Source organism: Onthophagus taurus, chromosome 2, assembly GCF_036711975.1.
Source record: "Onthophagus taurus isolate NC chromosome 2, IU_Otau_3.0, whole genome shotgun sequence".
NCBI classification, from domain to species: domain Eukaryota; kingdom Metazoa; phylum Arthropoda; class Insecta; order Coleoptera; family Scarabaeidae; genus Onthophagus; species Onthophagus taurus.
Window position 1 is genome coordinate 16,722,027 of NC_091967.1, and position 14,963 is coordinate 16,736,989.

Here is a 14,963-nt window from a genome sequence, read left to right on the forward strand (position 1 = left end):
ATATTAAAACTCCAATCAGACACCAATTTTTCATAGTTTGTCACCCGCCAGTGAGAAAATCGTTAAAAATCATGATTACTCTTGTAAGTTAAATCTTTATTTTTATGCAATTTAACCAATTTTTATTATTTTTAGAACATCAAAATTGTCATATTAATAATAACTTTATGTAAAACTAATTCCCAAATAACTTTTAATGCAAATTTTTCGTTAAATTTTAATTATTACCACACTTTTTTCGATTATGTAATCGTTGGATCTGGAGCAGCTGGTTCTGTTGTAGCATCTCGTTTATCGGAAAACCCAAATTTGAACATTCTAGTTTTAGAAGCTGGAATTGAACCAATTAAATTAGTTGATATACCAGCTATTTGCGCTACCTTTCAATTCACCGATTATAATTGGGGTTATTTAATGGAAGAACAAGAAAATATGTGTTTAGGTAAATTTAACATAATCAAATTTTTTGACTTAATTTTAAAGTAATAAAAATATTTTAGGATTACAAGATAAACGAATGCATTGGCCCAGAGGAAAAGTAATCGGAGGATCAACAGTCATTAATTACATGATTCATATAAGAGGAAATCGTTTAGATTTTGATAGATGGGCTAAAAATGGTAATAAAGGCTGGTCGTATACAGACGTACTCCCACTGTTCAAAAAATCCGAAGATTGTTCCGTTGAAAGGCAAGATAAAGAATTTAGAAATATCGGAGGTGAACTTGGTGTTCAAGATGTTGCTTATCGAACGAAATCTGCTGAAGCTTTTGTTGAAGCTATGCAAGAATACGGGTATAAATACGTCGATTATAACGGAGAAAGTCAAATAGGGGTATCTTGGATTCAAGCCACTACAAGAAGAGGTAAACGAGAAAGTGCTACGAGAGCTTTTTTAGATGTCGCCAGAAGAAGAAGTAATTTAAGAATTATTTCGGAAGCTAGAGCTGAAAAAGTAGTTTTTTATGAACAGAAAGAGCAGAATGATAAAGTAAGTTGTTATTATACACAGTCCATGTCAAAAGTTTATCCACCCTATACATGGTTCATTCACTTGAGTTACCATGAATTTCTTCGCTTTGGCACATAATTTAACTTTAAGCTGTTTCTGGCACCTCCACGCCCTTTGTTTGAAGATAAGCGAGAATTTCTGGTGTCTCTTCACTTTTAATCTACACCAATAACTAAATTTTTGGGTGAATCTGTCTGTTACAAACTGATTTTCATTATCAATGGGTCAGTCAACACATAGCATATTTATAGAAGTGAGTCAAAGTAAAACAATGTTGTAAAGCATTGAAATCAAAACTACAAACAATTATTATATCAGAAGTTGCATGCAGTCTGATTTGTTATTCTCCATCACTCACCATTAGTAGGCGAAAAACAAGCTGTAGAGAGAGCACAACAACGAAAAAAGTATCAAATCTTAGGAGCTAGTAGAACTTGTGGAAATACAAAAAAGGATCAACCAAAGACCATCATACAGAAATATGTATATTAAACTCAAAAAAAGTCCTGAAGTCGAAAGTATCCACCACTAAGTTGTACAAAATCCCAATCAACCCAAGAATCATTTAAATTTCATTTACAGGAAAAAAATATTGTTCTTTCTGCCATTGCTTCTACATTTTGATGTTGAAGGTTTCGTAACTTTTTCAACACTTACATCTTGATTCCCCACTTTTTGTAACAGAAAAAGTAATAACCTTCTAGTATTAGAACATATCTACATAACTTGTAAATTTTTGGTGTCTCATATTAATTTTTTTTCTTATTTTAAGTTAAAAGCTCATGGTGTTGAATTTTATAAAAACGGTCAAAAATACATAGCAAGAGCAACCAAAGAAGTAATTTTAAGCGCGGGAGCTTTAAATACTCCTCAAATTTTAATGTTATCCGGAATTGGACCAAAAAATCATTTAGATGAATTAGAAATTCCAGTACTTAAAGATCTTCCTGTTGGTAGAAAACTTTACGATCATTTAGCATTTCTTGGACTCATGTTTACAATGGATGGGTCTGATTTGACCATAAATTATGATGAGTGGTTCGAGAGTAATACAATTTTACGATATATTATTTGGGGAGATGGTCCATTATCGGGTATTGGTGGAGTGGAAGCTTTAGGAATAGTTAAAACGAGACTTTCCGATGATCCCGATCCAAATTTTCCGGATATAGAACTTATTTTTCTAGGCGGAAATCTTGCTTCAGATAGAGGGGATGTTTTTCGAAAATCATTTAGAATTTCTGATGAAGTTTACGATGCATATTATAAGCCGCTAGAAGGTAAACAAGCTTTTACCATCATACCGATGTTGTATCATCCAAAATCTTATGGAAAAATCGAGTTGAAATCGAGAAATCCTTTCGCAAGACCAAAATTTTATGGGAACTATTTTACTGATAAGGATAATTTTGATGTTAAAACTTTAATAACTGGAATAAGATTAGCTCAAGGTACTCGTTGTTTATTCTTTTGGATTTTTTTGCTATTAATTATTGTTTTTGTTTTAGAAATTGTATCGATGCCGGCATTCCAAAAATACAACTCAACAATTGTAAGTAGAAAAGTTCCAGGGTGTGAATACTTTGTTTTTAATTCTGATGAATATTGGGAATGTGCTTTGCGACATTTATCGGTAACTTTGCATCATCAAGTGGCTACTTGCAAAATGGGAAATACTACAGATCCGGAAGCGGTTGTTGATGATACTTTAACGGTTTACGGAACAGAAAATTTAAGAGTTGCTGATACAAGCATCATTCCTGAACCAATAACAGCTCATACAAACATTCCAGCTTTTATGATAGGTGAAAAATTAGCTGATATTATAACGAGAATATAAAAATTTATAATTATGAATCAATAAATTGTGTTCTATTAATAATTTTTCTTTGATAATCCATACAATTTTCCGTGACCATATTAAAATGAGAAAAAAAAGATTGTCAATTTTGACAAAGAAGTTCATACCAGCGTCAAGAAGACGAAAAAAACGAGCAAAATTATTGTATCAAGTTGAACCAGTCGTGTTAATAACGATAGGAGAAAATGGAGGAGGATCCGAATCTTGTTTTGGATAAACCAATGTCCGGAAAGGTTTCTAAATCCGTTTCGAATCGTTTACGTTGACTTTTTGAATACAAATGACAGTGTTTTAGAGTAACGAACAATTGAAAAGGCACACGTTGGATTCGAACTTTGAAAATAAACCGGTTGAGAGAGCACTATTTATTCTTACGTAAGTTATTTTACAAATTGATGCGATTATATCAAAAAATAACGGTAAACAAACAGATTAAAAAGGTTTTAACAAGATTTAACAACTTTGTAAACAAATATTCAATTATTTTAAAGGTCAACCATAAACGATTTTAATTTTAACTTTATATTTTTAATTAAATTAGGTATATTTACTAAATCATCTAATTGAATCGAAAAAATAACTAATTTCAAAATTTAGGGAATTACCGCTTACTTTAATTTAACTTTCCAACAATAGATGGCGAATTTTGTCAATTTTCTATTAAAAGTAAATTTTCATATAAAAATGTAATAAAATTAAATGACTAATTAATGTTTTAATAATCCAAAGAAATTATAAAAATATATAAAAGTATTTTAAATTACAAAATAAACGACCACATCCATGTTTTTAAAATGATTGAACCTGTCAACTGTCAAAATAATCTAAACAATTAACAGTAACCAAAAAACTTAAGAATCTTTACAAGCAACAAACATGTAGTCGGTTTAATTACATCTTAAATTTTAATTAAAAATTATCAGTTTTCGATCTTCAAAATTTATTTAAGCGCAACAAAGCAATGCAATCGGTTCGGAATAAAACATAAACAATTCGGAAATAGTTGACGAAAATGGAACTTGAAACGGTTTCGGTTTCTGGTGTTGATGAGAAATACACCATCATTCAAAACATGTTTCTGTATGTATTTTATTAAAATGAATAGATTTTAACACCGCATTGAATTGCTTATCATTTAAATATTTGTTTACAGAAAAGGCGATGATATACAAAAATTGAGCATAATTCAAACATTGCCACAACTGGTTAAGATCGATCAACAGGCAACATTCACCAGAATCGTACCTAAAATACAACAGGAATTACCAAAAGCTTCCGCTGAATTTCAAATAACCACAAGCCAAATATTTCGTGTTCTTATTGAAAGAAAAGTACCCATCAATTTGCTTAGTGCTGTTATACAAGGTGTGGATTCGAAAGATCCTCTTGTTTCATCTGCTTGGATGGATACTTTACTTGCTGTTACCCCTTATTTAGGTATTGAAACAATAAAACGTGATGTAAGTCGACTATTTTTTTATTTTATTCAATGTTTGCATGATTATTAATTATTTTTTTTAGATAATACCATTGATTAGTACAAAATCTCAGTTATCACAACCAGTTATTCAACGAGTTGCTGCTTGTCGTATTATAGGAAAAATTTCAAACCATAAAAATTTAAATTCAAATGAGTAATATAGTTAAAAAAACAGTACAGGGTGTACTGAAGATGCTGTGTGAAAAGAAATTTCCATTAAAAATTTCATTTTAATACATTAGTTACCAAATTAACCTTATTCTATGTATTTTGTATGACTCACTGATTAATTCCAACTAACCTATCAGCAAGGTGGATGTCATCCTGGATTTGTTTTAATTGTGTGCTCATGTAGGGTACACCACACATTATTTTAGAGTTTTTAAATTATTTCTGATGTCTTACATATAGTTGTTCAGACTTTTTACTTGGCTTAGTTTTACTTTCTGACTTCTCCAGTATACATTCAATTCTGTTTTTATGTGACAGATATGGGGGATAAATATATATAAATAGGGGATAGGTTCCAAGATCTAAAGAAGCAACATGTTCTAAAACATTGTGATTAAAGTGGGAAAATTCGTCTTTCTTAATTTGCTTTTATTTAAAACTTTGTTTAAAAATAATTCATAAGTTCAAAGAATGAACAAATAAAAATAAAAAAAAAATCATTCTTTATTGGAACAGACACATACAAAAATGAGTTTTAAATAACTATAACTTTTTGATGCGCTTTTGTTCTCAAGTGCTATTGTTTTAGTGGTTCTAGTTACAAATTCTCTTATCAATCCTTGTGTTCCAGATTTTATTGGGCTGTTATATAATTCCCAATAACTTTCCATTAATATTTCATGTCACATTGAAATTTGGTAGAACTTCTCTCACTAGGAACTGGAATTTTTATTTTTTCTTTGATTACATCTGCGGTAATGGAGCGAACCTCGTCGTCATTTTTACTGGATTCTTTGACATCAATCTCAAAAACAAACTAATGATTGCTTTATCGATTAGTAATTTATCAATATCTGCAAACATATCATTAAATCCTTCTTCGCCTATTTCATGACCTAATGCTATTATGTTAGAATATTCAACCTTATTATTATTAACATGCTTTCAAAGTTGACGGTTTTAATTCAGATGACTAATCCAGCATGTTTGATACAATCATTTATAGAAAATTTCTTCCATGTATCAATTTTTTTCAATTATTTTAGCAAATTTTGCAGGTCATTCTTTAGCTGCTTTATCTGCAGATCCAATTTCACCCTTAATCTTTATACAATGCAGCGCGTGTCTTTGTAAAAACCGTTCATCCATCCAAAAAAATTCAAATTTGGTTCTTTTCTAGGCTGACGTTTGTGGTTCCACTTTTTTAATCAGGTTGTAGATTCTTAATGCCATCTGCTTAATACTATTTCCGTCAACTGGTATTCGTCTTTAAGACGCATCCTCCATCCATATTACCAGAGCCTTTTCCATTGCATTTTGTAATTGCATCCTCATTTTTCTTTATAGTTCTTATGGTGGATTCTGTTAAACTGAAACGTTGCCCTACAGAGATTTTCTTGATTTTAACCTCCCTAGAAATAGTTCTTTTCGTTTCTTTTGTTTCTAAGTCTTATTCAAAACTTTCATAAATTTCTCTATAATATCCTCTGTTGCCTCCAGCTATGCCTCATTCTGTAACCCATCCTCCCTTGCCGCCTTTCCTCTCTCAACCGCGTCAGTATCCCCATCCCTCCTCTGTCTGTCTTCACACCCCTCCAACAATTGCATACTCATAGATGTTATTTATCTTCTCCCGCTTCTTTCTCTTTCTGTTTATATATTATGTTGATATTATACATTATATTACGTCTCTTTGCTCTACATACTTCTTTATATTTCCTCCTTGCTTTCCTGTATTGAACCTCCAACGCTCTAAATTTTCTCCACCATATCATCTGTCTTCTTGCCTCATAGCATTAATTCGTTGTACTAGTGTAGGCATCACTCGTTTTCTCTCCATCCGCGTCTACGTCTACTCATATATTCTTTCTCCACTATTACTTATTTCATTACCTCGAATATCTCTTTCATACACTCTATGCGTTCTATCTTTCTATGTACTTTTCTCGTCCGCCCACTCATCTACGTCTCTTATTCCTCTACCCCCTTCAAATCAAGTTCTAACGGATAGTGATCTCAATCCACAGATTACCCCACCATGTTTCCTGATTCATTTGATCACCACATAATCAATTACCGATGCTCCTCTTGCCACAGTATAAGTGTAAAATCTTCCATCTCTTGTATCCATCGCGACATTTCTCTACCTTCCTTGATCTGCACTTTATCTTTTGACCATCGCTTCCCGTTTTCTCCCGCCACTTCCATATTCACTTCTCGCTTTATCACATCGATAACGCCATCTCTTCTTTGACCCCCGTTATGATTCCATTCTTCTCCTTTTTTCTACTTCAGTATTTTAGTTCTTAGTAGCAGGTTACTTTTAGTGTTTCAGCTACATTCTTTCCATTCAGGTGGCTTTCTGGGTTCTTTAAAGTTGCAGTGAAGAAACCACTGGGTGTATTCTTTCTTCTCTGTCTGGGTGCACTAAATCTACTGGCAAATTCTATATGTTAAAAGTGTTGAGAGAAATTGTGTATCAGATGTTACTGCTTTTATACTATTGTGCCATGTGTAACAATACCCACTATATTTTAAGTTATCTCATTAAACAAAATATTTTGATATACTTTGTAGCCAAAATATTATTTAAGTAAAAGTAAGAGATTAAATTTCCAAATTTTGAAATGAGTATTTTATGGAGATCTTTATTACACAAATTCTTCATACTCCCTGTAATACTTGATCATTTCATTATTCTTTTTTTAGTATCAAAAAAGACATCTTACCATTTGTTCATAGTTTATGTCAAGATTGTAGTGTTGAAGTGCGTGCGATAATGTGCGTTCAATTACCATCTGTGGCTGAAGGGATTACAGCCCCATTTGTTAAAGCAAATCTGTTACCGTCGTTTATAGAATTAGCTTCCGATACAAGTCCATTAGTAAGAGAAGCTGCAGTATTAACAATTGTCAATTTATTACCATTTCTTGAAAAAGGTTTCTATTTTTTTCTAAAATTATGATAGAATTAAAATTTAAATAAAATGTATTCTTTAGATGTTCTTGCAACAACTGTTATACCTTTAATAAGAAGATTTTGTGAGAAAACTGTACCGGATGATAACACAGCAGCTATTATTTCCAGTCAATTTGGAAGGATATTGAAATTTTTAAGTCCTGTTTTAACCAATGATAACAAAATTTGGTTTTTGAATTATTTTAAAATTCTATCACGTAAAGGGTTTGATAATAGGCCGACAGCGAAGACTGCAAGCAGTGCGTTAGATGCTTCGAAGGTATATAATCAGATAAATATTTATAAAATTATTAAATACAAATTATTTTTTTTTTAGGATGTTATTTGTAGAGAAAATTGCGCGACAAATTTACCAGCTGTTGCGGAATTTGTTAGATCAGGAATACCAGATCAAATGGATTTTTTATATACAATTTTTAGGGATTTAGCTGGAGATCCTTGTTACATTGTTCGTAAAGCTGTTGCTAGTTGTATTCATGATACCACAAAAGTTTTAGGTAAATAAAAATTGATGAAAAGTTAAGAATTAAAAAACAATTTTTTAAATTTCTTAGTTGTCCAATGTAAAACATTAAAAGCAGATATAGTTAGATTGTTAAGAGATGATGCCGAGGATGTTTTACAAATGTTAGTACCGACCTTAAGCAATACTTTACAATTATTAGCTCAAAACGGGTATTTATCGAGAGATAGAACTGATCAAACCACTATGGAAATAGGTAGAGCATTGTTGAAGTGCCAAATCGAACTTTCAAAAGGTTATAATTGGAGATTATTGGTAACGTTTCTTCAACAAATGGAATGTTTGCCAAAATGCATTCCTGGTGATTTTATTCATCAACACTTTTCACCAATGATTCTCGGAACGGCTACAAATGGGGTACAAAAAATAAATAAGTATTAAAAAATGTTACTTAGACTTTTATATTTATAGAGGTCCAAACCAATAGTTTATCAAGCAACAAGAACTTTATTGGTATTTTTAAGATACAATGGAAAAGAAAATCAACAGAAATGGATGAGAGATTCACTCATAAATCAATTTTGTTACTCGGACAATTGTTATACACGTCAAACATTCGTAAAAATATGTTTTGCTGTCCTCGAAGTGTTTAGTAGTAAATATTTTAAAGAATATTTTTTTATACCACTGTTATGTTTAGCGAGTAAGTATTAAAAAATATACCTCAAATTAACGTTAAAAAATATATATTCTTAGGTGATCGTGTATCAAACGTTCGATACAGTTTTTTAACAATCTTTCCAAAATTAAAATTAATAACGCTCTGTCCGCCCCTCGATCCAAAACACAAGATTCTTTTGCAAGAAGCGATTCAAAAATTGGAATCGACCGAAAAGACAGCGTACGTATCAAATCTTTTAAAGACAACGTTAAAACAAACCGCAAACATGTCAATAGCAACCAATAGAGATTTTTATTCGAAAGATTTAATTAAACAAGAGGAAGAAGCTAGCGGTAGTCCACTAACTGCTACGTTCACAGGTAATTAAAAAAAACGATTTTTGTTAGTAGAAAATGATTTTTGTTTTATCAATTTTCTTATAAATTAGGAAAACGAAAATCTATTACACATATTTTTAAACCACTAAACCTGTCCTAAGTTGCTGTCAATGTTATCAAAGAGTAGCCTTAAGTAATTTAACACGAATTCTCACACAACATTATTTTAGTGTTTAGCAATTTTGAAAGGTTGAAAGCTCAGAGAGGACTGTTGGGCGGAATATTCCTTCTGCATCTATCAGAAAGTCGCGGGGAAAATGAGAAAGTTTCATTTTCCTCAATATTGCAGAGGAAATAAATCAAGCCCCTAAAATATTGTTGGTCAAATCAAATTACGATTTTTTGATTTTAGTGTCCATGTTGGTAGTCTGTAAATAATTTATTAGTGTTCAAGTATATCTATAGCTATTTATAGCTCATTTACTCTAATCTATAATATACAGTGTCCGCCAAAAAGTCAGCAACACCCGTTTTATTTCATATATATCATTTTTCTGGATGGTGGAAAATTAAGCTTTAAAAGAACTTTCTACACACTGTTCAATGCTTTGTAAATCCCACATACTACTTGTGTAACGATTGAAAAAAATCAGTTTCTGATTGTAGAGGACTAAATATTACTAATGCAGAACTGGATATTTGAAAGAGACTATTCAATTAGTCTGACAATCACCTATTATAGAAGACACGAGATGGTGTTCACAGTAGACCAGATGTTCAATGCTATAAATTGGATACTTATTATACAAGATTAGCTGCTTACTGCTTGGAAAAGGCTGCATGAGTCTTGAGTCTGTATGTGTGTTTGTCAGACTGTATCCTTCTAGAAAGAGACTTATTAATATTACGTCGATTATCTCATTTGCATAAAACATAATCAAGTAAAACAATAAGATGATCAGTCCATCCTATTAATCAAGATCGACACGAAACTGGACAATTACATTGTTTGCACAAAAACTGAGAGGATATCCCGAAAAGTTTAGTCATTATTTTAAAATATCAATACCAACATTTAATAAAGTATTTCTATTAGAAATTCTATTAGCGTCGAAAAGCGCTTGGTTATTACAATAAGGTATGATAAAAAGGATATTAACGTAAATAAACTTGTAAAATGATTTTATTTGTAACAAGTTTTCATGTGGTTGGAATAAGTGTGGCTTTGAAGTTAATTGTTCTGGAGAAGAAATTGTTGATAAATTAGAATACTGTGTGTACGAAGAGCAAGGATTGTTTGAGGAAGAACATTTTGTGCTGTAAATATGATGGCATACTAGTTGTTGCATTTCCATTTGTAAGCACAACGGCTCCCGACCGTTTAATTTTTCGGTATGGAGTATAAAACTTTTAAAGAAGTGTTTTGCCCCTCTTCCAAAAGAATTTTTTTTTTTTCAATTTGTAATAGCTTAGCTCCAATCTCATTTTATGAAGAATGTGTTTTTTTAAAGCTGTCTTTTGACTAGCTTGTTTTACTAGTTTAATAGTTGTTTCTGAATGGATCGCGAAGGACATGTAGGCACAGAACTGGTGGAGTCTTGATGGAAGGAAGGCTCATCAAATTCTGTGGTGGTTGAGGAACCATGAGAGGGTATTTGTACAGAATGATCAAATGTGGATAGGAATATGATACCCTTATTCTACTGTCTATCTCCTAAATTGGATTTGGAAATTTCTTTTGCCAAGATTACGAAAAGTGAAAGTTCAAACTCTTTCACATCCTTTTCTGTAAATGTATCATTCTTTGTAGTTGAGTATTACAATGAATTTGTGGATAAACAATTTAAATTTAATCTAGCAATATAAAAAATATTTTACAAATATCATTATAGATACCTCGCACATGATAGAGGTTTTAAATATTTGGCAATAACGTTTAAATTGGGGCTTACAACTGTTTCAAAAATCATTAAATGTACGGTAGTAGTAGCATTGTGGGGGTGTTTTTTAACCGTGTAGACAATTGCTACTATTGAAACATCTTCGTGTCAGAGTCTGGGACAGTTCTTTAATTATAAGAAGTAAATGATTAAGTTCACGTTACGACAGTTTTCAAAATTTTCAGTATTTCGTTGGCCCTCATTGATATTGTATAACTGCGCACAGGCTTCGTGGTATTGAAGCCACTAAGTTTGTTGTCTCTTATGCTGGTATTTCAGCCCATCATCTCTGCCGAATCCTACGCTCTAAAAGCTTCCAACCATGTTCAATCAGTTATACATCCGTGCTCTGAGGAGGTGTATTGAGATTCCTGGGTGCATAATATAGCAACCAATGTTTGACAATGTTTGTTGTATGCTTGGGATCCTTACCAAGTTGGGAAGCCCAGTGATCCCTAAGGCCCCAACTATTCATTGATGGCTTCAAATTTTATAATGTTTGATTCTACTGAAAACGTCATTATCGCGTAAAATCTCTTTGAAATGGTTCTTGTATGTTCAGAGTTTTTAGACATAATTACTAGGTGGTCAGCTAATTTCGGTGCGCTAATTCTAGGGTTTTGGCACATTTCTTTTAATATGGACCTAACATCTCTTCTAGATAGTTTCTTTGGCCGGACTGTATGTATTTTGCCATCGAAGGAATCTTAGCTTCTTGCTTACTTTAGATTTACAATTTTGGCAATTTTGCAGTAAAATTTTTTTCAATCTTTCTGTTTTTAAACAGAACAATTATGTGGTATACTCTGGAAGAATGTGGGGTCCCTCTAAAGATCATCAGTATTATCAAGGAGATGTATGAGGGCTATGAGTGTTAAGACAGAGACAAGGATGTATACAGTCATTCATACTGTTTCTCCTGGTATGGGATAAAGTGATGAGAAGGGTTGCAAAACGAAGGAGTTTATACACTAATATGTATTTACTTGCCATTTGTACTTCATTCTCCACTTCTTGCCATAGTTTTTCTAAGCTAAATCTATTGCGATGATTATTAGTCCATATATCACTTGCTTGAAGATTGTAAAAGATATATTGTAAAGACTACTTAGATACTTTTAATGATAGACAAGACATCGATTGAAGAAGACTATATACTGTTTAACGCTTTACAAAGGCAAGGTATTGCTAAAGAAGTGATTTTGATTTGCTACTAACAATTAAATGTGAGAAACATGTAAATTATTATTTTTATTTCATTTGAAAAACATATATATTTTTCCTTTTCCTAATTAGAAATACAATTAAGTTTAATTATTTTCATCATTCTGTTTTATTACTTTATGATACATAATTTTTGAGTGTTAACTTATACAGCTGGAGGTGCTAAACCAAAAGCCGCTGCTCCTAGTCGACCTGCTGGACCAGCAGCACCTCAGGGAAAAGCACCTCCACCTAAAGCGGGTCCTCCTGCCAAAGTGGGCCCTCCTGCACAAGTAGCCCCTTCTAAAACTGGTCCCCCAATACAAGTAGCTGCTTCAAAAACTGGCCCACCTGTAAAAGTACCTCCTAATCAACAGTCTGTGTAAGTAAAAAAATTTGTCGTTTTATTCTATTATGAGAAAACTATATACAGAATGATATATTAAGTTTCTCATAAAGAAATGAAACTGCTATAGAATTTTTTGTTTATTTTAAATGTTGGTCAGAAAGGTTTTTTTGGTTTTCCCTTTTTAATTAAAATTTTGTAATATCACTAACCAATAGGATTTTTCTCACTAACTTTATTCAATTTAAGTTTAATATTATTATATACATATCAATAGTTTATACACAACACTTTCTTCAAAATAATTATTAAAATCATTAGCATCTATGTAAATTAATTTATTGCTCATTATGAAAATATTTTAATTACCTTTCTGATCTTCATTTAACATATTGTTTTACTCCATAAATATTCTTTGTGTGTATATTTTTTTCTAGTGATATGAGCATCCTTGAACAGCACTTTTACATAGATGCTGGTGTAGTACTACCAGAAACACTGGTTCCAAGCGATACTGAAACAACATCAATCGACACCAATATAGAAACCATTCTACCACACATACCAACGACCGTTCAGGTTCATCATCGCAAATCTATCCACCAACCAATCTTAACAATGGATACGATAGAACATCCATCAATAGTATCAGATAATTTTTCTGACGTTGACATTCACATGATCGAAAGTATAACGCCAAACATGACCGATGACGTGAAAGTAAATTTGAGAAAAATCGGTATAAAATCGGCTAATAATAACGAGATGAATCCCGTTAAAAGTAAATCGAGCATTCCGGTGTTGAATCATTCAAATATTACGGATAATAATAGTCATAATAGTGCGACGACATTAAAAAGGAATAAAAGACATTCGAGTGTTTTTTCGGCGGCTTGTTTAGAAACGGGTTCCAAAAATCTTTATAAAAGACATAGTCTTAGTTTTCAAACGGGAGAATGTAGTAAAATACCAATATGTACCAGAAGTAAAAATTTTCAAAGGAATGTTTTGGCCGAATTTCTCGATTCTTCCGTTAAAATTTCCAAAGATATTAATGAAATTGAACGTAAAGTTAGTGAGATTTATCTTGACAAAGATAACAATGTTTCGACAGATGAAACAAATAATGCTAAAGATCATGATGATAATACTCAATTAATATGTACAAAATCTTCAGGGTTGCCAATTTTAATAAGGTACAAATTAAAAAAGACAACGATTTTAATTTAAAGATTTTTTTTTTGTTTCAGGAGACGAAAGTGATTATTAAATGGAATATATTTACATTTATATACATATTTAAATAACTTATTAAAGAGTTCTACAAAAACATATTTATATTCAATTGTTGTTTTTAATTATTTAGGGATATATATTAGCCATACATATTTTATATTTATTATAAATAATAAAAATTTATTAAATTTAAGTACTTTTCTTTGTTTTTATATTTTCATTATGGCCTAAAAGTTTTTGTACAGCTTCTACAAAACTTGGTACGGTATTCCAAGGTGCTGGATTTATTTTAGCCTCATCTCCAGATTGATATTTGCCGGTTTGTACTAAAATTCCTTTCATACCGATTTTTTGTGCCCCATCAATATCATCTGTTACATCCTACAAAAATTTCTTAAATTTATAACATCAAAATGTTAACAAAAATTACATCTCCTATCATAACACATTCTGATGGCTGGATATTGTCTACTGCAGATTTAAAGAACCCTTCTGTTGGTTTTCCAATAACTTGGGCAGTACATTTAGCTGAATATTCGAGACCCTTTACAAAACAACCAGGACCTAAAGCTAATCCATCAGGTCGTTTATAATATTTACCAGCATGGATTGCTATTAAAGGTGCCCCATCAAGTAATAATCTAAAATAATTCTCAAAATTAATTATTAAAAAGATTTTTTAATAAATTAAATAACCTAAAAGCTTGATTTAATTTATCATAATGGAATTCTGAAGGAGCTAAACCAATAACGACAGCATTGTGATTACTTTCATAATTTAATCCCTCAAAATCTTCGAGGGCTTCCTTAGACACTAACAATAAAGGGTTCAATTTTTTCTCATCAATTACTTTTCTAGCTGCGATTAAAGAAGTGTGAATTTCATCTAATTGCACGTCAAATCCTAACTTTTGCAGACGATTATAAAGAATATTTTTGCTTTCTTTTGTGGTATTCGTAACAAATTTAATTTTTAAATCCGATTTTCTTAATCTACAAATAATCAATTAGTTTACATAATTTTCTTAAAAAATATATTTTACAGCTTTAATGCTTCAATTGCTCCTGGTATTATTTGATTATCGATATGAAGAGTCCCACTCAAATCGATTAAAACCGCTTTTATCATATTAAGCATAGAAATATTTTACTTAAATTTTGTTAAAATCAAAATTTTTTGAGATTTGAGGTTATGTTGTTAAGAATTGTTAAAAAGTGTTCGATTTATATCGAAGCAATTTAATTACAGCTTACTATTATTTATAAAAAGAAT

General features: G+C 31.4%; 3 protein-coding genes across 6 annotated transcripts; 2 read left to right on the forward strand and 1 right to left on the reverse strand.

Annotated features, from left to right (window-relative positions):
• Positions 1-2,894, forward strand: LOC111428793 (glucose dehydrogenase [FAD, quinone]-like). The gene is made up of 5 exons (XM_023064483.2): positions 1-83; positions 136-442; positions 501-991; positions 1,785-2,463; positions 2,521-2,894. The coding sequence occupies exons 1-5, from the start codon at positions 72-74 to the stop codon at positions 2,850-2,852; spliced, it is 1,821 nt and encodes a 606-aa protein (XP_022920251.2). The 5' UTR covers positions 1-71; the 3' UTR covers positions 2,853-2,894.
• Positions 2,895-2,975: 81 nt separating this feature from the next.
• Positions 2,976-13,788, forward strand: LOC111428763 (serine/threonine-protein phosphatase 4 regulatory subunit 4-like). Of its 4 annotated transcripts, none has more exons than XM_071194382.1 (13): positions 2,979-3,106; positions 3,169-3,248; positions 4,027-4,333; positions 4,395-4,507; positions 7,234-7,463; positions 7,524-7,762; positions 7,820-8,000; positions 8,058-8,383; positions 8,438-8,669; positions 8,723-9,007; positions 12,268-12,490; positions 12,892-13,650; positions 13,705-13,788. In XM_071194382.1, the coding sequence occupies exons 1-13, from the start codon at positions 3,059-3,061 to the stop codon at positions 13,715-13,717; spliced, it is 3,036 nt and encodes a 1,011-aa protein (XP_071050483.1). In that variant the 5' UTR covers positions 2,979-3,058; the 3' UTR covers positions 13,718-13,788. The 4 variants fall into 4 exon arrangements, with proteins under 4 accessions (XP_071050485.1, XP_071050483.1, XP_071050484.1 ...); XM_071194383.1 differs by having other exon boundaries at positions 2,980-3,106; positions 12,283-12,490; XM_071194384.1 differs by lacking the exon at positions 12,892-13,650 and having other exon boundaries at positions 2,976-3,106.
• LOC111428773 (haloacid dehalogenase-like hydrolase domain-containing protein 2) lies at positions 13,774-14,906 on the reverse strand. Its single transcript, XM_023064458.2, has 4 exons — positions 14,734-14,906; positions 14,387-14,683; positions 14,121-14,331; positions 13,774-14,071 (listed from the first exon to the last, which is right to left on the reverse strand). Exons 1-4 carry the CDS (start codon positions 14,826-14,828, stop codon positions 13,880-13,882), a joined length of 795 nt encoding a protein of 264 aa, XP_022920226.2. The 5' UTR covers positions 14,829-14,906; the 3' UTR covers positions 13,774-13,879.
• Positions 14,907-14,963: the final 57 nt, after the last annotated feature.

Bases quoted from the DNA above. Each gene is read 5' to 3' on its own strand.
- LOC111428793 (XM_023064483.2), top strand. The intron at 443-500 runs GTAAATTTAACA...AAAATATTTTAG, and splicing joins ACAAGAAAATATGTGTTTAG to GATTACAAGATAAACGAATG. The intron at 992-1,784 runs GTAAGTTGTTAT...TCTTATTTTAAG, and splicing joins AGAAAGAGCAGAATGATAAA to TTAAAAGCTCATGGTGTTGA.
- LOC111428763 (XM_071194382.1), top strand. From the start codon at position 3,059: ATGGAGGAGGATCCGAATCTTGTTTTGGATAAACCAATGTCCGGAAAG. The intron at 4,334-4,394 runs GTAAGTCGACTA...TATTTTTTTTAG, and splicing joins TTGAAACAATAAAACGTGAT to ATAATACCATTGATTAGTAC. The intron at 4,508-7,233 runs GTAATATAGTTA...TTCTTTTTTTAG, and splicing joins AAAAATTTAAATTCAAATGA to TATCAAAAAAGACATCTTAC.
- LOC111428773 (XM_023064458.2), bottom strand. From the start codon at position 14,828: ATGCTTAATATGATAAAAGCGGTTTTAATCGATTTGAGTGGGACTCTT. The intron at 14,684-14,733 runs GTAAAATATATT...GATTATTTGTAG, and splicing joins GCAATTGAAGCATTAAAGCT to ATTAAGAAAATCGGATTTAA. The intron at 14,072-14,120 runs GTAATTTTTGTT...AAATTTTTGTAG, and splicing joins AATGTGTTATGATAGGAGAT to GATGTAACAGATGATATTGA.